Source organism: Bubalus bubalis, chromosome 8 (assembly GCF_019923935.1).
Source record: "Bubalus bubalis isolate 160015118507 breed Murrah chromosome 8, NDDB_SH_1, whole genome shotgun sequence".
In the NCBI taxonomy this organism is placed as follows: domain Eukaryota; kingdom Metazoa; phylum Chordata; class Mammalia; order Artiodactyla; family Bovidae; genus Bubalus; species Bubalus bubalis.
In genome coordinates, this window is record NC_059164.1 from 60,250,261 (window position 1) to 60,277,020 (window position 26,760).

Below are 26,760 nucleotides of genomic sequence, written 5' to 3' on the forward strand. Positions count from 1 at the left end.
AAACTGTGGTGCTGGAGAAGACTCTTGAAAGTCCCTTGGACTGCAAGGAGATCAAGCCAGTCAAACCTAAAGGAAATCAACCCTGAATATTCATTTAAAGGACTGATGCTGAGGCTGAAGCTCCAATACATTGGCCACCTGATGTGATTCACTGGAAAAGACCCTGATGCTGGAAAAAATTGACAGCATGAGGAGAAGAGGGTGACAGGGGATGAGATGGTTGGATGGCATCATTGACTCAATGGACATGAGTTTGAGGAAACTCCAGAAGATAGTGAAGAACAGGGAGCCTGGCGTGCTGCAGTCCATGGAGTCACAAAGAGTTGGACACAACTGAGTGACTGGACAACAAATATTAAATATCATAAGCCTGTTCCTTGAACTGAGAGATAGAGATGTAAATATTTGGGGTACATGCGCATTTCATGCTAACTTGATGATTGACTTAACTGCTAGTTAAATTTCCCTTAATTCTACCTGAGAAGCTGTTGGCTTCACTGATGTCTGGAAGAGTTTGTTAATTTTAATTAAAAATTTTCCATATATTCAAATAGCATGCAAATATGACATTATAATATTTGCTATTTGATAATGTATAGAAGCCACATCTCTATGTACAAAGGCAAGTGATATGGGTTTTCATGGTTTCCTTAAATAACATCATTTTATATATTTTCACACTCACAGCTATACATAGTCACAAAATGTTCAACTTTATCCCATTTAAAATGACATTCTTTATTTTTATACTCTGTAGAATTTATACTCAAAATAGTATTTCCTTGTCCTCCCATCACCACCCCCTTTACAATTCCCAATTCAGGAACATTTTGACCATCCTTTCTGGGTAAGAGGAAGTTAGAGGATTTCACCTCAGAAATGATCAGTTTCCTCTTCAAATCCGCATTGCCAACCTCCAGCTTTACAGATGACCCAGAAAAGAGGAGCAGTTGGTGCAGTGTGGGCAGTCATCTGCCTCCACGATTTCATTTAATAGCAATAACAGGTATTTACTGAGCACTCACTGTGCTTATTCTTCATCCTCTTTAATCTCCCAAATACCCCTAGCATGGAGGCACTCTTGGATGACCCCTTTTCTAAGACTGAGGAAACTGATAGTTAGAAAGGTTATGGAACTGGAAACTCACTCCCTTGGGAAGGACTGGAACTGAGATTCATGTCCCTGTCCTTCATTCAGAGAGGCTGGTTGATCTCTTAACCTTTATGTCAGTGTTTCTTGAAAATCCCCTCGGGGTGTCTCCTTACAGCAGTTAACTGAAGTCCCACCACCAGAAATAACCAATGTTAAAATATTGAATGCTTTCCTTTTAGTATTAAATAAATTATATTAATTTCTTTGAGAGTTATGATACTGTTGTATATACAATATTTTATTTTACTTTTCCCCCTTAATTTTACGTTTTGAGTATGTATTTTTTTTAATGGTACATATCAGACCTTCCTTTCATTCTCATGACACACAAATTACACCTGCAAAGCAAGTGTGAATTAGTAGTAAAGATACAGGTATAATTTCCATCCCCCTAGAAGCCTTCCTCATGACTTTCCCAGTCAATAACACCCCCCATGATAGCCACTACTCTGAAATCCACCACAGAGTAGTTTATTTATATGAAGATCTACTCTTGAATTTCTGTGAATAGAATAATACGATATAGTCTTCTTTGTGTCTGGCTTCTTTTATCTGTGAGATTCATCCATGTTGTTATGAGTAACAGCATCGTTGTATGAAGTAGTCACACAATCATCTTTTGATGTTACTCCTGCTACATAGTCCCATCTAGTCCAACCAAATCTTGCCCTCTTTCCAATAAATTTTGAACATGGATGCCAGAAATGTCTTTCTATAAATAGATATGATCTTGTCACCCCACCCCAGTACCTTTGCCTGAAGCTTGAGGAAGCCTACCCTGGATCCTTTTACACACTCCTCTTGTCAGAGCTCCTGTTTTTTCTTTCTTTAAAGTTACTTTGTTTTGAATGATACACCTGTGTGATTGTCTGTGTCTCTCCCACTAGGCTATAACCTCCAGGAGGTCAGAGTCTATCTTCTTTACACTGTATACCCAATGTGTAGGACAATGCTTTATACATAACAAAGAAATATTTGTTTGTTGCCTCAACCTTCCCACCTTCCCTGCACCTTTGTCCTTAATAATTCCTTCTGCCCAGAATGACCCATCAATGTCAAACCCATCCTTCTAGCTCATCTCACTGCCACTTTCTCTGTGAAATAACTCCTAATCCTCTCGACAAAGTGTTCACTCTCCTCTCAGTCATCAGCGTGAAATGCTTTTTGAGTACTGCCATGTGCTGGTGCTGTTCTAAATGCTTCATACATAATTAACCTTATGAAGTAGGTGGTGTTGTCGGCCACACGTTGCAGACGAGGAAAGGGAGGCACAGAGATAGGAAGATGTTACATGTACATAGGTTTCCTTGTTAGAGTGTAAATAGACCAGGCAGCAGTTCTGCATCTTGCCCATCTTTGTCCCCTTTGTCATGTCAGGCACATGCTTGGTACATGAGTGAATGTGCCAGGCACTGCACTGTACATGGGTGATCTCATTTAGCAATGCTCTTGGGGGAGTATATGTAACTTAGAGATGAGGAAACGGAGACTAGAAGGTGAGTTTTTCTGTTTCACAGCTAGTAAATGGCAATGAGAAGCTTCAGCCCTGAGTCTGTTTGTCGTTGAAGCCCAAGTTCTTTCCACTGTGCTCTGATTCTCCATTGATTCTCCTGGGGTACTGGTATTTTGAGTTAAACCACTGCTCCTGGGCCAGCTAGTTCCTCACAAGCAGGACTGTACACACTTGAGATCTTGCTTTGTGTGTGTTTCAGATGCCGGTAAAATGTAGTGTGATACAAGCCATTGTCCCTGTGAAATGCATTTTACAGGGTGGAGGGATGAAGAAATCTCTCTGCTCCAGGGGCCTGCAGGGGGAAAGTGTAGAAAAATGGACATCTGACTTTAGGGGGGCCAAAAGCGAAAGGTAGAACAGCTTGTAGGGATCCCCTGAACCTACATCATTTGCAGTGACGTTGAAATTTTAGCCACTTCTTGCCAGTCCTTCAGCTTCGTCTTTATATCCTTTTCTACCGTGTGCTCCAAAATGACAATTCCATCCATAATTAATTGAAGCAAGAAACAGTCTGCAGTGTTCAGTGGGCACCAGGAGGATGGAGTGAGAAGAGGGGGAGTAGAGGGGAGATGAGGACAAGACAAGGAGAAACAAGAGAAGGGGGAAGAGGTGAGGAAAAGGAAACCTGCAGGCTGTGTTGTAAAGACCACCCAGATGGTTTTGTGTCACCTACTTTAGGGGGATTATTTATTTCATCCCTCCTCTCGTTCACACACCAAGCAAGGCCCTGCCTACTGCTGCTGTGTGTCTCTGTGTGCATGTGCCTAAGCGTGATTCTGATACCACAGCTCGCCAACTGAAAACCAGATGTGGTTCCTCCATGTGTGCCCTTCTGATTTGAACCTCTTCTCATTTTTGGGTCAGAGAACAACAGTGCATGCGCTCATGCTCCGACTGGGCTAGGTGCAGCCTGGAGCCTCCTCAGTTTTATGCTGTTCCCTCCTGGTCCCCTAACTCTAAGATCCCCAAGCAGACCCTGTGGCTTTGAACAGATCCCTTTCTTCACCACCCCTGAGCTGGAGGGACAGGCTGCATCTACCAGCACCTCTAAGGTGTGCTCAAGACTTACTTCACAGCACTCTGATCCACAATAAAAGAGAATTATATTCAGAAGGTGTATGCTAGTGGAGATGGATTCTCCTACTTCTCTGGGGTCTCTGGCCCATTTAAACTACTGCTAAAGAGATCTGCTGCCTTAGGAAAGCAATCTAGACTTTGCAACAGCTTTTCCCACGGTAAATCCAATTTCTGCAGGAAACCACCATAACTCTCCAGTGCTGAGTGTGTGGGCCTGTGGGCACGCACAAGGAATCTGTGCTTCCCTGGAATCCAAACAATCAGGAAGCTGACATAAGTAGATTTGGAAAGAGTAGATTAGCACTTTTTATGAGAAAGCGATGGGCTTCCCAGGTGGCACTACTGTTAAAGAACCTGCCTACCAATGCGTGCTAAGTCACTTCAATTGTGTCTGAATCTTTGTGACTCTATGGACTGTAGCCTGCTAGGCTCCTCTGTCCATGGCAAGAATACTGGAGTGGATTGCCATACCCTCCTCAAGGGGATCTTACCAACCCATGGATCGAACCCGTGTCTCTTATATCTCCTGCATTGATAGGTGGGTTCTTTATCACTAGCACCACCTGGGGAGCCCTAATGCAGGAGACATAGTAGTGTGGGTTCAATCCCTGGGTCGGGAAGATCCCCTGGAGGAGGGCTTGGCAACTCACTCCAGTATTCTTACCTGGAGAATCCCACGGACAGAGGAGCCTGGAGGGCTACGGTCCATAGTGACACAGGACAAATTCTTGTTCAATTGAGGAATAAACAAGCTGATCTCAGGGATTTATATTTTTTAAACATTAAGTTTATTAAGAAAATATCTGGCATTAATAAAATACCTGGCATCTTTTTAATGGAAGGTAGTAGAGTTTAGGAAAATATTATAGATGAGCAGGAAATTCGACATTTTCTAAGATTTATTAATCACTAAATTTTATCCTACAATGGACAGCACCTTTCCATTCAAATGATGTGCTCAGCTCTGTGAGCTCACAAAACGCTTTTAGATACATTATCATCTAATCACCCCCAAACTATTTTTAATAAGCTTTTTATTTTGGAATACTTTCAGATATACCAAAAGTTGTAAAAATACCATACCATACCATGGAGAGTACACCTTGACCCAAGTTCAGTTTCCCATAATGTTAACATTTTAACATTACTTAGTCAAAACTAAAGAAGCCACATTATTCTTGTAATTGTCATGTACTAGTCCTTAATCAATAGTCACATGACCATTTCTTACCAGGTGTCTCAGTGGTAAAGAATTTGCTTGCCAACGCAGGAGACGTAAGAGACATGGGTTCAATCCCTGGATTGGGAAGATCCGCTGGGGGAAGAAATGGCAATCCACTCCAGTATCCTTGCCTGGGAAATCCCATGTACAGAGAAGCTGGTGGCTATAGTCACAAAGAATCGGATGTGACAGAGTATACATGCACACATGACTATTACTAGTCATTACTAGTTTAGACTTGATTTGGTTTTCACCTTTTTTTTAAATTTGCTAATGTCCTTTTTTCTGTTCTAAGATCTAATCCAAGACACATGTTGCATTTAGTGTTCCGTTAGTTTCCTGTAGTCTGTGACAGCTTCTCACTATTTCCTTGTTTTTCATGACTTTGACAGTTCTCAGAGTACTGATTAAGTATATTCATATAATGTCCCTCGAATTGGGATTTGTCTGATGTCTTTATTTTGAGTAGAGAGACTTGCAGGTTTTTGGAAGGAAAACCACAGAGGCTAAGTGCCCTTGTCATTACATTTTATCAGGGATACATGATACCACACTATATTCAGGGGGATATTAACCTTGGTCAGTTGGCTAAGGTGGCATTTGCCAGGTTTCCTCACTGGGAAGTCGCTATCTTTACCTTTTTCTTTTCTTTATTCATTATAACTGAGTCACTAAATCTAACAGAATGGGGGCTCCAAGCTTACCTCCGGGAGAAGGGAGTATCTATCTACATACATTATTTGAAATTCTTCTGCAAAGATGTGTCTCTTCTTTCCTATTTACTTATTCAGTTATTCATTTATGTCAATATAGACTTGTATATAAGTATTTTATACTTGAGTTATAATCCACTACTGTTACTTATTTTCTTGCTCAGATTTTTTTCGGTGTTGGCCACTAGGATCTCTTTCAGATTGCCCTGTGTCCTTTTCAACACAGTGCCTTTTCTTTCTTTTTTTTTTTTCCTTTGCTGTTCTTCCTTCTTTCATTTTTTCCTCTTTCCCTTTCAAACTTCCTTACTTTCTGGTAATGCCAGATGAGTATTGTATTGTCATCTTGTATTTTTTCTGCCCCAACCCTAAAATCCACCATTTTCTAAGATGGCTTGGTTCCTTTTATTGGAAAATGGTGTTTATAAACCAAGATCTAGTTGCTGGGTATTCAAGTTGTTACTGGAATGACATTGCTTCTAGATCCTCCTGGTGGAGAATTTAATAAAGTATGTATGTATGTAACCTATGAATCTATCCATCTGTGTGTGTGTGTGGGTATGTGTGTGTGTGTGTGTGTACTGATGTCTCCAACTTTAGATAGTATCACAGGGCCAAACTCTGTTATAGATATAGTTATTAAACATATTTTGGAGTTGAGGCTTAAGGTCTTGACCTAGGTTTCATATCTAGTGAGAAGAACCTGAACTTAACCTGGGGCTTCAGACTTCAGACCTGCAACTCTTCACATCAGCACATGTGTGTTTGGCAGAGATTATGAAGCACATTCAGAGTAGCCAGTTCTCAGTATCAGAAAGTAAACATCTCTTGGTTTTAGTTTTAATGAAAATATTATGAAGAGCTTAAGTTCTAAGAATCTTGCCCAAGGATAGCAACTTTCTACTTACCGGTTAAATCATTTGGTCAGACATTCACATAGCCAGCCACGCCTCAACAAACATTTCTTGAGCACTTACTGTGTGCTAGCCCCACTGCAAGGCACATTGAGTAAGCGATCTCTTTTAACCATCACAAATCTGCAGGACAGATATGACTCCTCCTTTTTATAGATAAGTCCACTGAGACCCGGAGAATCAAAAGACTTGCCTATAGTCCTGTAGCTTCTACAGAATGATTTTTTTTCCCCTAGGCAGCAAATATTTATAGAGAGAGAATTATGTAGGACAGTATTCCAGTAAATGAGATAGGCAGTCACGATGCAAATAATGATTCTACAAGGGAGGCAGACTTGTAAACAAACTCTGAGGAAGAGACAAGTGTTCTAACAGAGGGTGCAAAGAGGAACAGAAAGCGCAGCAGAGCAGGGCTGGGCTCTCCCTGGGAAGGAGTGGAGACGGCTCCCTCCAAGGTGTAGCAGGTGTTGACTGCATATGCAGGCTTCTGGTTACATCTGCCTCAGAGCCCTTGTTTTTGGGTACTTGGCTTAGAACCCTTCCAGTTCTCTGCACAGTCAGCTACTTCTCCTCCTTCAGCTTTCTGTTGAAATGTCCCTCCTCACACTCCATCTGAAGGTCTTCTTTGTGCTCTCACACAGCACTTTGTTTCTTTCCTAGCACTTGAGGATAGGAACCATGTCTTTTTCACACACCATCATGTTTCCAGGACTGTGCAATGCCTGACACATGTAGGTGCTTTATAAGTTTTGTTACATGAAAGACAAGCTGGAAAGGGCCTTTCTGAACATGTATTTGCTTTATTCCTCCCTTGCAAGGGTTTATCTGATCTCAGTAGAACATACCAGAGTATAAAAGGTTTAGCTGATTTTAGAACGTGAAGCAGTTTTTAGAAATATGTGTGGAGTCCCACCCAAGGGCATCTGGTTCAGTACTTCTGGGGTGAGATTTGAGCAGCTGCACTTCTACAAAACTTCTGATGAGCACTGAAGGGTAAAAACTGTTGGCCCAAGCCTGAAAGCTGCCATCAACAAGCCTGAAAATATTGTTTCTCCTCCTGCTGCTGGCCTTTTCTTTGTCATCTGGTAGTTTCCCAGACACCCAAAGTCACATGTCTCCATTTACCCCCAGCCTCATCCTTGGTTCCTTGACTTCTGTCCCTTTTCTCATGGATTCATTAACAAACTCTGTTTATGGGCTTCAAGTCTCCAAACCCCCACTGCTAAGACCTCTTAGAAGGGCTGACGGAACTGAAGGTTTTAGAAACAATATATTTAGAGTTCACTCCTTTTTTATGGATTTTCTCATAACAGTTTGCTAATTGGGCCAAATTACACTGAAGTTATCTACACCCAAAGAGGGAAAGGAGGATACCTATTAACCAGCTCAGGTTGCTCCCATTCCAAAAATTAATATAAAAATAAACCCCAGGACTCCCATTCTTCTCCAGCTACTATCTAATTTTTTCCTTCCTCTAATTGAGGGATAGTTCAATATTGTGGTTATGAGCACAGATCTTAGAGCCAGAACACCTGGGCTCAAAACCTGGCTGCATTTCTTATGTTCTATTTCTCCTTAAACAAGTTGCTCAATTGCTCTGGGCCTCAGTTTCTTCATCTGTAAAGTGGACATAATACTCAGGCTTCATAGGGTAGTTGTGAATATTTTAAAATTTAATATATATTTCCAGGTGTGTTTATGTGCATACATACCTATAAATGTGTATATGCATTTTATAGTGGGGCAGGAGATTGAATTTTAGGATGGTGCTTTCTTTGCTTGTAATAACCATTAATAAGTGTTAGGAGCAGCAGCAACTTCCAGCTGTCTTTTAAAGGAGAAGAGCTTTTCTTCATGTCCCATTTGCTTCTCAAGTTACTGCAGGTTGGCCTCTAGCCCCATTACTCTAATAAAACACTTCTCCTTAAGCTGATGACTTAAGGAGTCACTGATGACTTCCTAAACATCAAATCCAGGATCATTCTTGTCCATTATCCTTTGCGTTTAACACTGCTTGCCACTCCCTTCCAGAAACTTCTCTGCTCTTTCCTGGTTCTCCTTGCACTACTCTGTCGCTTTGAGGCTACCCTTCCCTTCCTAAGCACCAGGACCCACCCAGCCAGGACTCTGCTCACTTGGGCTTTCTCTCTGAGTAATTATAGTCAGGACAGCCTGGCAGTTAAGCACAGACTGCCCAATGCCATCCTGCGGGGATCAGTGACCCTGGCCCCACCATGTACTTGCTAAGTGCTTTGAGATATATCATTTAACTGCTTTGTGCTTTTTCATATGTTAAATGAGGAATAGAGTAGAGCCTACCACCAAGGGCTAATGTGAAGACTACACAAATTGGCAAGTGTGAAAATTCTTAGAATAGTGACTGATCATCATAAACATACAAAACATTTGCTCTTGTTATTAAGCCTCACAAACAAAGCTCAAGACTTTCCTCAGAGCTTCAGCCACTGCATGCAGCTGCCAGATAAATATCATCTTTGGAGGTCCCAAAGACAGCTTGAACATAACGTGTCAGAAACTGGACTATTATCTTTTCCCCACATCAGCTATTCCTCCCATATTGCATATTTCAGTATCGACACCAGCCTTCACCCTTCTAAATGGTTCTTTCTAGTCTATTCCCCTTCTTCATCTTCAATTCTGCCTGCCTCATTCAGGGACTTATTATTTCTTTGGCCATCTGATGCAAAGATTGGAAAAGACCCTGATGTTGGGAAAGATTGAGGGCAGAAGAAGGGAGCAGTAGAGGATGAGCGATGGTTGGATGGCATCCTTGACTCAATGGACATGAGTTTGAGCAAGCTCCAAGAGATAGTGAAGGACAGGGAAGTCTGACATGCTGCAGTCCATGGAGTCAAAAAGAACTGGACATGAGTTAGTGACTGAACAACAATAATGATCATTCTAGGGTGGAGTCCTGCAGCAACTTTGTAATTGCTATCTCCACCTCCCACCTTGAAACCCTCAAATCCAGGCACCCAAGTGATGTTTCCAAAATGCAAATCTGACATGCTCCCTGTCTTGATGGACAGCCATCCATCAAGGCCAAGACAAAGCCTGAGTTCCATAAACTAGCCTGTCCTTACCTCCCCAGCCTTGTTCTTGGAGGAACTGGTTCATCCACTTCTCTGCAGCAGCTCAGTACTTACCATTCCCATCACATCCTGCTTGTTCTCACCTCCCAACCTTGTTCTATTTTCCCCTGCACCTGTGATGCCCTTTCCCTGAGTCACCTTTTAAGATCTAGTTAGTTCAGCCGTCACCTTCTTCAAGAAACCACTGGACACCTATGTTCCTACTCCAGTGAGGATTAGATTCTGTTCCTCATTGTCCCCATGATACTAACAGCTATATCCTAACAGCTAGCATTGCAGTTTCCAGCTTGTATGTTAGTCATTAGTTTCTGTGTCTGAAGCTATAAGATTGACAGCTGGACTATAATTGTCAGGCTGGGACTACACCTGAGCCAGTTCTCTCTCCCCACTGCTTGTTCTGGGTATAGGAGTTTGGCACACTGCCCAATAAATGTGTATTGAATGAATGGATTACATTTTAACCCAGTTCTTTCTATGAAATAGGACAGTAATGCCTTTATATTTCTTCTTCTCGCTACATTCCTTCCCAACACTAGCTAGTGTCTATACTTCCAGTGCGTCTTCTTCTTTATCTCTTTAACAGACCAATCCTTAAGATGGTCTTAATCTTAATTCTTAAGATGCCTTGATCCCATTTTTTAGCAATAAAGTATTTTTTTTTTTTTTTAAAGGATGTCTTGATCCATCTATCTAGACTTGGGCTTTCCTGCCACTAATCTTCCAGATGACTCATCATGGGCATGCATTCTGTCCTTTCCACTCCTCCTTTATGAATAAGGACATAATTATCTCCCAGAAATGCATCTCTGTGTTATTCTCCTATTGTAACAACCTAGAGTTCAGTATAATAGGAGCCCCAACTTGAATAAGTTTTGGAGGCATAAGAATATACCTCCAAACATACAGAACCTCCATACAGAACAGCAGCTACCACAGTTCTTGGAATCAATGGTGACATTTTAAAAAAATAAAACGAATCCATGAATGAGCACTAAAATCAAATTGACAAGAGGGTAGAGTTTAGAGTCTCCCCTATTTAAAACCAAAATGTTCTCTAGTAACCAGCAGTTAATCCTTTGTTCTTATTCAATAAAAGTAATCTCTGATCCTGAGCTCCATTTTTTTTTCAACATGGGGTGTGTGTGTGTGTGTGTGTGTTTGGGTAAATTTCTTTAATCTATTTGTGTTGTTACGACTTGACTTTTTTCATGTCAGGTACATATAAAATAAAAATGAATTAAGTGTTCTCAGTTTAGCAGAATTTCTATGTCAAACAAGGAAAGGAAATTACTTCCTCTTGTTATATTGGTGCCTCCATCGCTACTACCACAGGCAACTCTAGCAAAATAGCAGCTCAAAACCTGAACTAAACTGAATAAAATCAAGCTTCTCTTCTCCTTCGGTTGTTTAGTCAACCTACCCAGCTTGCTGTATTTGCGCTTCTTCTGTTCTCCACCCTAACTCTGTATAGTATGTGAGTGTTTTCTCACAAATCCAGGTCTAGAAGAAAACAAATTATTAAATAAAAAAGGAGTCAATTGTGTGATCATCAGAGTTTTAGATTAAGGAAATTTCCTTCTTGAGTGATAGCTGTTCTTCAACTGTGACTTGGCAAACCATTAGAAAATCAAATGTTATTTTTGAAGAGAACATACATCCAAGAACAGTTTTTGTGTGCCTTAATATTCTGGAAGACTTAATAAAGTTTTCCAAATTACCTCACTTAATAAATTAATGCCATTCCTGGAAGACAAACATATCTTTGATACCTGAGGCCAGGAATGGTTCCGTTCAGTTCAGTTCAGTCGCTCAGTCATGTCCAACTCTTTGCGAGCCCATGAACCGCAGCACATCAGGCCTCCCTGTCCATAACCAACTCCCGGAGTCCACCCAAACCCATGTCCATTGAGTCGGTGATGCCATTCAACCATCTCATCTTCTGTTGTCCCCTTCTCCTCCTGCCCTCAATCTTTCCCAGCATCAGGGTCTTTTCAAATGAGTCAGCTCTTTGCATCAGGCGGCCAAAGTATTGCAGTTTCAGCTTCAACATCAGTCCTTTCAATGAACACCCAGGACTGATCTCCTTTAGAATGAACTGATTGGATCTCCTTGCAGTCCAAGGGACTCTCAAGAATCTTCTCCAACACCACAGTTCAAAAGTATCAATTCTTCAGCGTTCAGTTTTATTTATAGTCCAACTCTCAGTACTAGGGTGAAAAAGTCTTGACTGACACTGATAGACTTTCAAGTCATGGACAGTCATTCTGTTCTTCTCATAATATACATTTACTAAGCCCCTACTGTATGATAGGTACACATTAGGGTATGAAAAATGAAAGGTAATTGACAACCACAATTTGAATGACTGTAACACACTAAAAGCTGGACTAAGTACATATCATACATCATTGAAAATCCTCTCATACAATTGCAGAGTTATTCCATTATCCCAATTTTATAGATGAGAAATCACAATTCAAGTAAATTGTTGGTTGTGGAGTTGTTTGCTTGACAGTGTTTCTAAAGTTCCTCTTCAAACATCTCAGGAAATTATGAGCAATGAGATAAACTACAGGGGAATATAGCCATCTAGATGCAGAAAAGTCAGCCTAAAAGCTTAAATTGGAACAAAATATAGTGTCTAAAAATAAACTCAAATGCATTTGAGATTTTTGTTTTTGATAAAAAGAAAATAGCATTTCAAATTAGTGACAAAACACTGGCGTATTCAGTAAATGGGTGGGATTAAAGACTAGCCATTTAGGAATAAAATTTAAGGTGGATACTTGCCTATTCTTTATGGCAAAATAAATTCCAAATGAATTAAATGTTGAGTCATAAAGAACGGAACCATGAAAGAAGAAAAACCTAAGTAATTTTATTTGTAATTTTGTGATCCCAAAATCACAAAGGGAAATATGAATGCATCTAACTGGTGAAAAACCTGACATGTACAAAGTCAGAAGACAAATGGCAAACTGGGAAAGCATTTTTGTAATATGCCACACTATGAATTATTTTCTCCATGATTCAAAGAGCTCTTACACACATACACACAAAAAACCCACCTGAGCAAGCACAGCAAGAACAAAAAAACGGCTCATGGAGAAAGATCAAAGGAACAAAAATATAGGGAGAAATGATGATCCTTTTCTCATAATTAAAAAAGTAAAAATTAAATGAGATTCCACCGACCTCTTATGTATTTTGCTTCCACAATACTCTTTGAAGATCATTAGACAAGAAATTATCACAGAAATAGAAAGGCTGTAAATATCAGAGACCACTAAATTAAATCACTCCCTGAAGACTTGAAGTTTTAAAACTCTAACAGAACTGAGAATAGAATTTAACACCACTCTTGAATGTACAGTCTGCTATTCAGTCATTTCCCCCAGCATTTCAAAGGATTTGATAGACATTCCAAGCTGCATTTCAGTTTAAGCCCACATTTGGAAGCTTGGAGAATATGTCTACACAGACTTAAATTTTCAGTCTTATTTGGAGGTCATTAAACTCTTAGAGATCTCAAGAATCCTCAGTGGACAGCACTAATAACACAAATGTTACCCTTGACTTCTGATAGGGAGAAGAAAAGATAATTCCAGGGAAGGTACTTAAATGGTATTCAAATTTGTAAACCTTTCTTGCCTGCTTTTGAGAAGTTAAAAAATAATGGCAACTGTATCTCTCTTGAGAATATGCTTTCTTCCCTTAGCTCAAGAAAAGCTAATGACCCTAGTGAATTTGAACAGTTCTAAAAGATACTTTGAGTTTTAAAGTTTTAATAACTAGTCTCTCAGCTTCCACTCTTGGCCCTCATCTTCACCTAATTAATCACCCACATCAGAGCTCAGATCAGAAATCATTTCTTCTAAGAAGTTTTCCTTGATGCCCCAAGTTAGGTCCTCTAGGATTTCTCTCCTTTCATGGCTCTCCATGCTTCTAGAAATTATCATAATTGTAATGAAACAGTTGTACAATAAGATAAATAACTGTAAAATTATGATTTAATGTCTGCCCCTTCTGTTAAGGTGTAAGCTCCATGAAAGCAGATAATCTGGCTGATTTATTTTTTTAATTCTTTGTGACTTCCCCAGAGCCCAGCACATTTCACTGCATATATTAATTTCTCAATAAATATTTGTTGAATGAGCAGTATGGTATACAGAATAATGGCCTCCCCAAAGAAGTCCATATCCTAATCCTCAGAATCAAAAAAGACTTTGCAAGTATGATTAAATTAAGGATCTAGAGATGGAGAGATTATCTGGGATTATCTGGATGAACCCCATGTAATCACAAAGTTCCTTATAAGAGAAAGGCAGGAGGATCAGCATGGGAGAAGACTATGATAACAAATGCATTGATCAGAGTGATGAGGCCATCAGCCAAAGAATGTGTATAGCTGCTAGAAACCAGAGGCAAGGAACATATTTCTCTCTGGAAACTACAGGAAATGACAGGCAAAGTTGTGGGGTGGGAATAGTCTTATTTAAAATAAGACTTTCTTTAAAAGGTATTTCCTGGAGAAAAAGGATAGAGACTGTGTGACTAAATGTCCAAATGATACTAATAGGTCCACAATGCAAAAATGGCCCAGGAGAAGAAAAAGAGGAAATTTAGCTAATGGTAAAATATGTATGAAGAAAAGATATTTAACAGCATAAGGGAATGCATTCAAAAGTGATGGTGTTTTTCAGTTACTTTCACAGTTTTTTCTTCTTTCTTTTTCTCTCTCTCTCTCCCCCCACCCCCATTTTTGGTCCTCAGAAGAAGAAAATGACATAAAATGATGTGATTTTTTTTTCACATATTCCAGAGTCATAAAACTGGGAAAAGTGGGAACATCAAAATCAAATTGGACTTTGGGAGAGCTAAACCCTACATGTTGGAAAACAGCCACTATAGGTTACAGTGGAATGCAGATAATGTAATAAACCAGAAAATTCCAGTTGGACAGGCTACTATTTGTTACAAACTTATATAAGCAATGCCTCCATGGGTATATGCTACTGTGTGCCCTGATGATCAAGCAAAGGGTTGGCCTTTCCCCTTTTTTAGACTGCTAGGGAGCCATGTCATGTCGTCCTTGGAATTTTCCAAGTCCTTGAGTAAAAAAATGCAATATACATATCCATGGTTCTTTGGACTATAAGTTTCAAGAGTGAGGGCTTATATCTCTGTGAGCCCGTGTAATGGCTTCCTCTGCAATTCACTCATGAGACTCTGAAGGAGATTTGAAATTGGAATAAGGAAACACCGCAATCAAAGGGAGAAAGTAATGAGAAATTGAAAAGATTTGACCATAACAAATTGCAGGATCAAATGAGTATTTCCAGAAGCAAGCCCCTCATTGTTGATGGAGAATCTGCTTATGCTCAGATGATTGCTCTCAGTGAGTCAGAAACATCATTATGGCTTCCAGCCAGGAGAGTTTTATATCTGGCTCAGAACCTATTCCCCAACTTTCTTTCCAATCACTGATTACAGTTGCACCCTCCATTCTGAAGTTGTAGTTTTCCAGAAGATAGAAGCATGGTCCTCATGCTTGAGAAACAATGGCTTAAAAATGCTAGATTGCCAACAGTGAAAATGCTACCAAGGTAAGAGAACAATTATCTTCATTTTCATGTTGATTACAATTTGCCCCCTTTGCCTGTCTTTAAGACAAGCAAACAAATAGCTTTAACAAATGTCTTTGAGTCTTTACATTCAATTTTACAGATAGCAGAGACTTGGAGGTTATATAATTTAACCATGGCTGTCTGCAAGCAGAGCACGTGGTCCGAGTCTCTGAATTCCAGCACCTTTCCCACCATTGTCATGCTGTTTTCCAAGGATAAATTAAGTCTGAAATTTTAACACAAGCCAGATAATATCACCAAGGCTCAGGGGAATGGCAAACTTAGCTCCTATGGCATGTGGATGATTTACTGCGAAGGATCAGAGGGTTGGAAGAGTGCTGGCTCTGTATGCCTAGCACCTACGCACCTGTGTGGAAATTCATGTAACCCAGGGACAAGCGTAGTCATGAGCATATGATTGATAATGAAAGAAAAAAGAGATATTCATTTAACCAGTCATTTCTCTGTGCAATCATTCATTCATTCATTCCACAAGTTCTTCTAAAGTATCTGTGTCGTGCCATGAATTATATATTAGGGATGTAATAGTGAATGACACATAATCCTTCTCATCAAGGGTTTTGTATCCTGGGAGAGAAGAATGACAGCAAACTGGTAAGACTACAATGTAGAAAGTGTTAAGTAGTAATTACTATTATCCTTATTTTATAGATGAGGTAACTGAGGCTTAGCGTGGATAAATAACTTGTCCCAAGTTACAGAGCCAGTAAGTTACTCTGTTCAGATTCAAATGAGACACGTTTGACACAAAAAGCCTTGCTTTTACGCCCACTCTGGGAGATGTTAATGGGTGTACTAGAAAAGAAAATTGTTGTTAAGTTTTAAAAGTTTGGGAAGTCTGTAAACTAAATTCCCTGCTGGGAGAGCCATTGCACATATTAGCCTATTCAAGGGGTTGAGCCACTTTAGGGTAAGGAGTACCATTTGGAAAGGCATTTCGCAAACATTCAGATGTTTCAGCCAAAGCACACTGCACTATATTGACAAGGATGGGAAAACACGCAGAGAATACAGTGCAGCCGGGATGCTCCAGATCTCAACATAATCCCTCAACATTTCAGGAGTATGAATTAGACAGGACACAGTCACAAACTGGTCCTTCTCAGGTTCTGTGATGTTAAAGAGTTGAATTCTGGTACACTCAGGAGTGAAGGAAATAAAGAAAAATAGTATTATTAGACATGAGTTTCTACAGGGAATAATTTTTAGTGATCAAGTTCTCTGCTATCAATTATAGCAGCAGTAGATTTGAAAATTACAGAAAATGCCTTTTCTTCACATCACACTTTGACAGCAGTGACAAGCTCCCACAAAGGAAGAAGCCCCCTGGGACATAAAATGATGCTTTTAGATGTGAAATTTTTTTATTGTCAAGGAGCAGGCATTTATGAGGGGGTTTAGGGGTGGGGAGAAGCTCACTGATCTACTCCTGATCTTTTCTAAAAGTTTATTAGGACAAACTGCTCCTCACTCCCAAATTTAACGACATAAATTAATTTACAAATGGAGCAAGGTTTGAAAGAAGCTGTTCCTGAGGACTTGACTGCCCACTGGAGGTAGTAAATGCATAAATAATTCCAGTGGAAGACAGAAGAGTTGAGAGGAAAGGACAAATGGGGCTTTGAGGCCATTTCTGTTATGTAGGAAGACAAATGGAGGGAGCTCCTCTGCTTTTAATTTTTCATCAAATAGTGGCATGTCTGACCTTTGGGTGGAATTTGAGGTCTATTATTATATCTGTGTTCCACTATATCCTACGGTGACTATTTTCCAATACATAGGATTTAGCTTTACCAAAAGCATCTTTTAAAAGCCCTCATGATTTCTCTTATGATGGTATTAGTGCACTTTAACTGTGGGAGACAGTGCTGCTCTTGTCAAGCCAAGACCATACACATTTGCCCTCAGCGTTCCAGGGGGGACCCAGAAGCAGCAATTATGCCCAGCACTAAGGGGTCAGAAGGTACTTGGCAAAACCCTTGTCACTTCTTCTCCTCCTTTTTCTTCCTTGTCTTTATTCCTCACTAAACATTGGTCTCCCTAGAGAACTGAGCTGGGTTAAAATCAGATCAGTTCTCTCAAGGGGATCCAAATGGCCCTTCCTAAAAAGATGTTGCCAGCACCTTCTCTCTGCTTCATCTCACTTCCACTTACTGTGCTTACTGAACCTGTTCCTGGTGCCTCCTTGCCAGAACGGGAATTTCAGGAGACAGGAGTGTCTATTCACCCCCAGATCTCAGGGTCCTCACTACATCCCTGTACTGGGAACAGATCATTTCCAATAAGCAACAGGGCAATGTGTATTGAGTTATTTTTTTTAAAAAAGTATTTATTGCTGAATTTGTGCTCATTATTGAAAATTTAGGAAAAAGTTATCACTGACTATTATATGGCATATTTCTTCGCAAGGGCCTTTCCAGGTGGTGCGGTGGCAAAGAATCTGCCTGCCAACGCAGGAGACACAGGAGATGCAAGTTTGATCCCTGGGTCTGGAAGATCCCCTGGAGTAGGAGATGACAACCCACTCCAGTATTCTTGCCTGGAAAATTCCATGAACAGAGGAGCCTGGTGGGCTATAGTCCACAGGGTTGCAAAGAGTAGAATGAGCACACACACACACACATTTGCAGGATTTTTTTTCTTTTCTGTATGTGCAAAATCTGATAACCTATTTTTTCCTTGCTTGGCACAATATCATAAATGTTTTCTTTCACTTTTATTTCTATAAAATTTTATTTCTATCTATTGAGCACTTACAATGTATCAGAAACTGTGCTACACCCTGTAGATGCTTGAGATGGGCCTCAAATTCAAAGGGATATTTCCAAAGCAGAGAAACAGGGGACCCATAATTAAGGCAGAGGAACACCACCCTCAATGTTGTGGAGAATGAACTTTAAGCTAACAAGGGCCGCCAAAAAGGAAACCATAACAGAAATTTGCACCTTCTGCACTGGGGCTTTCAGACCCAAAGGCAAGTCACTGAGCTTAGCAAAGCAGACAAGAAGACAAAGGTTCAGATGGCATCTCTTTTGGACATTGGCTCTGAGATCTACAGCCAATTTCTTAGCTTTTCTGCATCTCAATTTCTTCATCTGTAAAAAGGTCATATCTCTCAGAGATGCTGTGAAGATTAAATAACATAATATTTGCAAAGCACTTAGCTAGCATCTTGCACAAAGCAAATCCCTTATTAAAGAGAGTTATTAACATGAAATTGCTTTCCTGTGAGTTATTTTATCAGAAAGCTATAGAATAATGCATTTATTGCTAAGTGACAAACAAAAAACCTAACTTTGGAAACCCAGGAAAAGAAAAGATGGCATACAAGTTGTAATATTGTCTAACTTTATTTTTATAGGAGGCATGGACATTTACACTTGAGAAGGCCAGACAGATTGTCAAGAAATCTCCAGCTCTGGTAAGCAACTGACAGGGAGAATGCCAGCATTGTCCTTGGAACGTTCACCTCCCTCTGGCCCCTGCTCTCCCACTCCGAAGGCCAGGAGCTACTCCTGACACAAGCCCGCAACCCTCTACAGTTGGATTGGGACTGAAGTAGGAATATGAGCCCCGTCCTCTTTTTTTCTCTTTTTTCTCCTCCCTTCTCTCTACAGCTGCATTTCTCACCTTCAGTTGGAGCTGGGTAATCCTTAGTTGTGGGTTCTGCCCAGGACATTGTAGGATGTTAGCAGTATCCCTGTCCTCTGTCTGCTAGATGCCACCCCCCACCATAGTCACCACAACCAACAATGTCTCCTGGCATTGCCACATATCCTCTGGCACTCACTGTTGAGAATTGCTGCCCTCCAGCAGATGATATTGGAGGAGACTATAGCCTCCTGCTCCATCACTTTCTATATATGTGATCTAGGCTGAGCCTCAGTCCCCCTATCAGTGAGATAGGGACAATGACAGCATTCCTTTCTCAAAGCTAGGTATCAGGACCTAAGACAGTCCATGTGTGTGAAGTGCCTAGTATCATACCTGGGACTCATCAAGCACTCAACAGATGCTAGCTAAAATCATCACCATTATTATTCTTTTCCCCTACTTTTTCCTCTTTGCAATCATAGTTTTATTCAGCAGACAGAATGCTTATTTCAAACTGGCTATCATTAAGTCAAGTATTTGACTTGGGCCCTGGTGGTCATTCAGCCCCAGATGAAAAGGAAGCAGAAAGGTAAACCTTTGAAGAAGTGTCTCCCCTGATGCTAGCAGTTCTGGCAGGAAGGAGGCATTCATCAGAGATGAGAGGACATGGCCCTCGTCCTTGGCTTCTCCCTGCTGGCCCAGCTTATCCTTCACCTGATGCAATACATTCAAAGTAGTATTGATTTGGCAACATGGAAATGAAGGGGAGGAAAATTCCTTGTGGCTCAGCCTGCCAGATTTAACAGATTAAATTTGAATTTAATCAATGGAAGATTAAATTTGAATTTCAAATAAATAATGAATAATTTTTAGTATAAGTATGTCCAGCACAATATTTTATTTGGCAACCCTACTTGAGGCGGGCACATGGGTTTTGATGTGCAAGTCTGATGCATGTTGAATGAGAGCATGAAGACATTTCTACACGATCGATTAAGCAATCATAATGCCTGCATCGTCAATTATTATTTAATTCAGCAAGTAATTAAAGGCCAACCATAACTGGTTCAATTAATCCTCTTAAGACATTGAACAAGAAATTGAAGCTTCACATGAAACCTTGACCACCACCTTCAGAACTCGAAACAGACTGGAGAATAATACCATTTTTCTTTTAATTCTTCTCAACATGCATCTAAAAATTTATTCTCAGAGCCTTGTTTACTTCACTAGCACAAACTGCCTTGGCATTGATTCAAAGGCTAATTAGGACTTTACAATTTTTCATTTCTGTCACCAAAATTGCCAGCATAATTCATGGGGCAGGATTCCAATCATGCCTTGCAAGAAGCCAAAAAAAAAAAAAAAAAATCAACTGAACAATTCAACAATAAAAAAAAGCTCCTCAAAAATATCCTGCAATTTATTTACTCTCTAAATTAAAGCCATCAAAGAAAAAATAATCAGGAAATGCAAATAAGAATCTTTTAAAAAACTGCTCAGAGGATATTGCCTGCAATTAATTCCATTGTGATGGCTGATGTAATTGTAGACCTAGCCAGAATGCAGAGAAACACACAGTAGGTTGCATATCATTTCAGCACAACCTGTCAGAAAATCCAGACTGGGGATTAAGTGGATTAAGTGTTGTGGCTGGGGAGCCGGGTTGGGGGGTTGGGTGGGGAGGTCTTCATGGATTTGGCAGATCACTGAGCATCTAAATGTTTAGAAAACTTGAGTTATGTCCTCAGTTTATTCTCACAAAAATGCCTAAAAGGAGCTAGCATATTTTTGTTATCAACCCCATTTTATAGATAAGAAAACTAAGAATCAGATAGGTTAAGTAATTTCCTCATTCCACATAGCTTGTGAGTGAGAAGCCCATCATTTAAGTCCAGGTTTAGCTTCTGCCCAGTTTCTAACCCTTCCACCATTACAGTAGCTTTCAACCAGACCTCCTCAGAACTGAATTTCAGGAAGCACCATTCACATCACAGGCTGTGTGACTATTAAAATTGTGCAGTGTACAATCTATACAGTTGAACCCAATGGCCCTGATGGCAAACATACCTACTCAATAGAACCATCTGGAAAGACTTGAAAAATTGCCACTGTTCAGACTTGCCCTGGGCTTCTCAGGTGACTCAGTGGTAAAGAAACCACCTGCCAAGCCAGAGACACAGCTTCGATCCTTGGCTTGGGAAGATCCCCTGGAGGAAGAAATGGCAACCCACTCCAGTATTCTTGCCTGGGAAATCCCATGGACAGAGAAGCCTGGCAGGCTATGGTCCATAGGGTTACAAAGAGTCAGACATGGCTGAAGCAATTTAGCACACATACAAATTCAAGTAAAATAACATAAGACAATGGTTTAAAAGTACTATATCACTCAGAGATTCAATTTTAAGCTGGTTATGTACAGAAGGGGGCTTCCCTGGTGGCTCAGATGGTAAAGAATCTGCCTGCAATGCAGAAGAGAAGTTATGCTCCCCCTTTGAGCCTCTATTTACCCCATTCACCACATTCTCATGTATTTAACCTCTGCTTATTGTTCTGTATTCATTTAACATCATGGGGTGGGCAAAGCTCCAGATGCAAGTAGAAGTTGGCTAAATAGATGGCAAAAATGAAAATGCTGCCTAAATCCTATGCCCCAGGAGAGCCCAGATTTGGGACTTTTATTTTAGATGGATTACATGCAGCCAGATGTGCTGTTTTAAATCCATCTCTGAGATAGTAACAGCCCCCATTGGGCCTCTGTCTAGTAAGGTTTGAATTGAAAGGAAGGGGCTGTCAAATATGCAAGTGAGGGTCTCTGCAGTGCTGCTTTGTGTCCATCTAAGTTCCCTTTGCAAGTTGTAAGAAGACGTTAGTCCTTCCCATACCATGTGATGAAAAGGCTGGATGATCAAAACATCTGTCTTAACAGAAGAAGTTCTGGGGATCCCTGGACAAGTTACATCACCTTCTGCCTACATCCTAGATTCAACTTCTGCACAAGGAATATCAAAGCCAGCTGCAGCCTTCAGGCTGAATTTTGACAGTGAACAGCTGTGCATTTTATTCCATTGTATCTCCTGTGTAGTAATTACCAGCCTGTCCTTATAAAATGTTTGATGTATTGGTTATCATCTGTGTTAAAATCTGCATTGCCATTAGGTTAATTAGACCAAGGCCTTCAGACAAAGTAAATATAAAAAGAAGTAACTCAAACTTTCAAGTGCAACCTGACTCTGGATCTTAGAATGTGTCTCTACCAATTGCCACCCATGTTATGGTGTAATTGCACGCCGGAGTGTGTTTCACAGTGTGTCTACACTGCTCAGCTCACTCAGTTACCAGTTCTCCAAACATCCCATCTCTGTACCATGATCCCCCTCCTCCCGCCTTCCATCAGTGGTTCCCAACCAGGGGCAATGCTGTCCCCCATCACCTCTCCTGGGGACATTTGGCAACAATTGGAGACATTTGGGGGCTACTGACTATAGTGGCTAGATGCCGGATATGCTGCTAAATAGCCTACAATGCACAGGACAGCCCACAACAAAGAATTATTCAGCTCTGAATGGCAATAGTGCTGAGGTTAGAAAGCCCAGGACCAGGCCTTAAAGTCTTTATCTGCCAGTGGGTTTTTCTGTCCCATCTTGCCTCCTCCAGGCTTTCATGTCTCCTCCAGAGATGTCTTTCTGAAATACATGTGATCTCTCCCAGGATTCCCCACTGCCCTCAAGACAGCACATGATGCAGCCTTCCAGGCTCATCCTAATGTGTCCTTCCTTCCATGGTCCACCGCATTCTCCTGGCTCCTTATGCTCCAGCCAGGTTGAAATGTCCTGCAAGATGCCAGCCCCACTCATATGCCCACAGCCCTGTGCCGGGTGCTTCCTCTGCTTCTCTGGCTTTGGTGTGGACTCCAACTACCTGGGACCTTTTTAAAATACAGATTCTGATTCAACAGGTCAACTGTGTGGCCAGAGACTCTTAGTCCTAAGACTAAGATGACATCCAATGCTTCTGGTTTGTGATGATACTTTCTTCAGCCAGAGTCTAGAGCAGTGGTTCTCAAACCTTAGTGAGCATCAGAATGACTTGGAGCTATGAAAACACAAATTTCCAGGCCTTCCCCGGGCTTTCTGAGTCAGTAGATTGTGGTGGAGCCCACGAATTACATTTGTAGCCAAGTCTGCAAACTGCCTTTGAGTTGAAAAGCCTGGAGCATCTGTCTCTTGCTTTCTCGCCTGCCTCCTCCTCCAGTTCCTAGAAAGCCATATTAATGCCTGGACCACAGCAGCCCTCGCAGAGCATGCTAAAAGCTGGGATTATCCACCCCTATGCTCCACTAGACAGTGAGCTCCATGACGACAAGGACAGCCTCTTCTGCTCCACCTCTTGCATTTAGTTGAGGGCACTAGTCAGGATTGTTCCTCATTCTAGAAAGTTGTACAAAGATCCTTAAACATCTCATTTGTAGCCAGAAAAGGTTACTTGTCTGCCTTTGCTAGGGTCAGAATACTGACAACTGTTAGTAACACTCACAGCCATCTGAAGGACTCTCTAGGTTGGTGAGAATTACCACAAGTTTCCCCGCTATCCAAAAGTAGACCATTCTTATGAAGTCTTTCCGAAGGCTAAGCAGCAACTACCTTAGCACTCATCTTGCTAACAGATGCACACCATAAGTGGAGATCAAGCACAGAAGCTCACAGACTTGGTTCAAAGCTATGGCTGCCTGATACTGAAGTGTTCAGTGTGGTTTCTGGGGAAGGAGCTGGGCGGGGCCCCTCTCAGTACTCGGGGTTACTCACTGGCTCCACTCTGGCTCCTGCAGAACAGATGATGAACACTATTTTTGCTTTTCACTTTTTTTTTTTTCTGTTTTTATGAAAGTGAAAACTCCTCTTCAGATTTCTTTCCGTTCATGAAAATAGATACTAACGTAGGTCTTTCATCGAATCAAGGCGACGTGAAGTGAACGTTAAAAAAGCAGGAGATACATGTCTCCCTTTCTCTCTTTGTTGATAAATGCCAGTTCCTGACTTTTTCTACCCAGGTGTTTTTCCTTTTGTCTGTGAAAACCATCACAGGAACTGCAATACTTCTAAAAGCACTGTTTAATTAAAAAAAAAAAAAAAGCCAGGGTTTTTAATTTATCCCCCAGCTAGAGTCTTATGTAAACTGCTGTCTGAAATCCCTTTGTTCAGCAAACTCTGGGGGCTTCATCTGCACCCCTTCCTCCCCTCCACCCCCCAGGGAAGGGGCCTTCCTTCTTCCTAAGCCATCTCTCCCGTTAGTCTTCCTTTTATCTCTTAACAGGATAGAATTATCTTATTTGAAAACAGTCTTTATTTTTCAAATCCTTTTTTAAAGCCACTGAAGCTAGTGAGGAGAAGAATGTTGTCTGAGTAGAATGGACCAAGGTGGGCCTTTTCTTTTGGGAAGAGCTGGAAAAGACAAGAAGATGGGACTAGCTGGCTAGGGGAAGAGAGACCTTCAAGCTAAGGAGCCAGCACATAGGTGCAATGAATTTGGAATGTGGGGACAGGAACAAGGGGTAAATTGAGTTAAGTAATATGGCCCAGATTCTGGAGAAAGAAGAGTCCAGAAATTCAAAATGTGGAGCCAAGAAGAGAGGAAGTATCTTCAGAAACTGGAGAACCATTCTTTGAAATAAATAACTCTTTCTGTTTTTGCTTTTCTCACCAGATGTACTCCAGAAGTGGTTCTGATATTTGTTCACTCCCATTTTTGGCCAAGATCTGTCAGAAGATTAAACTGTATGTATATGAATGCCCACTCCTGAGCACTAACAGGGGAGAGCATCTTTAGTGGTTTCTGTTTTCTAATGATGAAAATGATCTTCAAGTTAAAAGGCATCTTTCTGAAGGTGAAAATGTTTCTTGCTCATGACTTGTATAGAAACTAGAAGACAAATTAGCTTAGAACAAATCGTTTTGGAAATATACTGAATACCAGCATCTTTGAACCTCCAAGCCTGACTTACAGTCCTGGGCTGGAACACAGCCTGCCTGCCAGTGCATGCTCACGCCGGGGACAGGACAGCCCCTCCTTGCTGTGTAAGATCCAGACGAGGTCAGCCACCCATTATGGTGAGGACTCTCTGAGCATCTTTAGTGCAAGGCACTCATGAGGCTGGAAAAGGACCTTTGTTTTCAAGAGCGCAACCTATTACCTAAAAACCTTAGCTCTAATATCTATGAACAGGGTTCCAAATGCAGAGATACTGTCCAGAATTCCCAAGCCCTCCTGTCTAAGATTGTGCTGGGTGTCATAGTAACTACTGTTCAGAATATTGAAAGATGGAACAGTATCCTGAGAGGCACGTTGGACTAAGAGGCAAAATAGCATAGGTCTCCTTCCACCCAGCTGCTTCCCTTGTAACTGTGGCAGGGCTGCTGCCTGCCACTGTACGGCCACTATTCCCAGGGCCAGATACTGAACTTCCACTGCATTTCTGCACTGAATTCTCATAATTCCATCACTATTCCCATTTCGAAGATAAGGAAACTGAGTCTTACAGAGGTAATTTTTCCAGGACTTCTTTCCAGTGGTTAAGACTCTGCTTCCACTGCCGGGGGCATGGGTTTGATCCTTGGTCGGGGAACTATGATTCCACCTGCCACGTGGTGTGGCCAAAAAGTTTGAAAAAAAAGTAACTTTTCCCAGCCACAAGGACCCAACACACACCCCCAGGTATATTGGACCACACTTGTTCTCTGGAAACATCCCCTTTTGGACTCCTCTGCAGTGCTGTGTCTTGAGCCAGATTTGAGGACTTGGGCTGCTTCATGTCTCCGAACCTCAGTTTTTCCCATGTCTCAACTCAAGCTATAGAGCCATTTGGGAGGTTTTAAAGATGCAGACTGTTGGCCTGAGCCCTGGTGGGGGAACATGGCAGGTTCCTAGGCTCCTGGTTAACTATGTCCTCCCGAGTGCTCACATTCTAGTTTTGGAGCCAGACCACAGGTGCTACATGTACAGATAATGCTATGACTCAAAATAATATTCCTTCTCTGTAACATATTCACTGAGACCATGCCATCTTCCCGGGCCCCTGTTGCTTTTATTCTCACTCTCCTGCAGGCAGTTCCTATCACTTGAGTGCATTCTGGCCCAGCCTGGCTCTCATTGTGAAGGGATAGAGGGGAGAACTCTCCAGAGATGAGAGTCAGGCCTTATACCTGAACTGAGAGGTTGTATTCATTTCGTAAGGCTGCTGTACTAAAATACCCCAACCTGGGTAGCTTAGAACAATAGAAATGTATTCTCTCCCAGTTCTGGAGGTTGAAAGTTTGAAAGCAATGTGTGGGCAAGGTCCCTCTGAGACTCTAGTCCCGCTGATATTCCTTCAGAGACTCTGGGTGGAATCCTCCTTACCTCTTAGCTTCTGGCAGTGGCTGTCCATCCTTGGCAACTCTGAGCTTGCAGCTGCATCTCTCCATCTCTGCCTTCCTCTTTGTGCATGGACATCTTCCCTGTGTGTCTGTCTTTTCCTTTTATAACCAGTCATATTGGATTAGTTCAGTTCAGTTGCTCAGTCGTGTCCAATTCTTTGTGACCGCATGAACTGCAGCATGCCAGGCCTCCCTGTACATCACCAACTCCCGGAGTCCACCCAAACCCATGTCCATTGAGTTGATGATGCCATCCAACCATCTCATCCTCTGTCGTCCCCTTCTCCTCCTGCCCTCAATCTTTTCCAGCATCAGGGTCTTTTCAAATGAGTCAGCTCTTTGCATCAGATGGCCAAAGTATTGGAGTTTCAGCTTCAGCCTCAGTCCTTCCAATGAACACCCAG

At 41.4% G+C, this 26,760-nt stretch overlaps 1 protein-coding gene across 2 annotated transcripts in view; it reads left to right on the forward strand.

Moving 5' to 3' along the window:
- Positions 1–26,760, forward strand: part of AOAH (acyloxyacyl hydrolase) — a 190,345-nt gene that overhangs the window by 47,206 nt on the left and 116,379 nt on the right. For both annotated transcript variants that reach the window (XM_006053721.4, XR_006552793.2), the window contains exons 6-7: positions 18,712–18,771; positions 24,648–24,718. In XM_006053721.4, the coding sequence (XP_006053783.2) occupies positions 18,712–18,771; positions 24,648–24,718 (131 nt within the window). The remainder of the gene's footprint in view (positions 1–18,711; positions 18,772–24,647; positions 24,719–26,760) is intronic.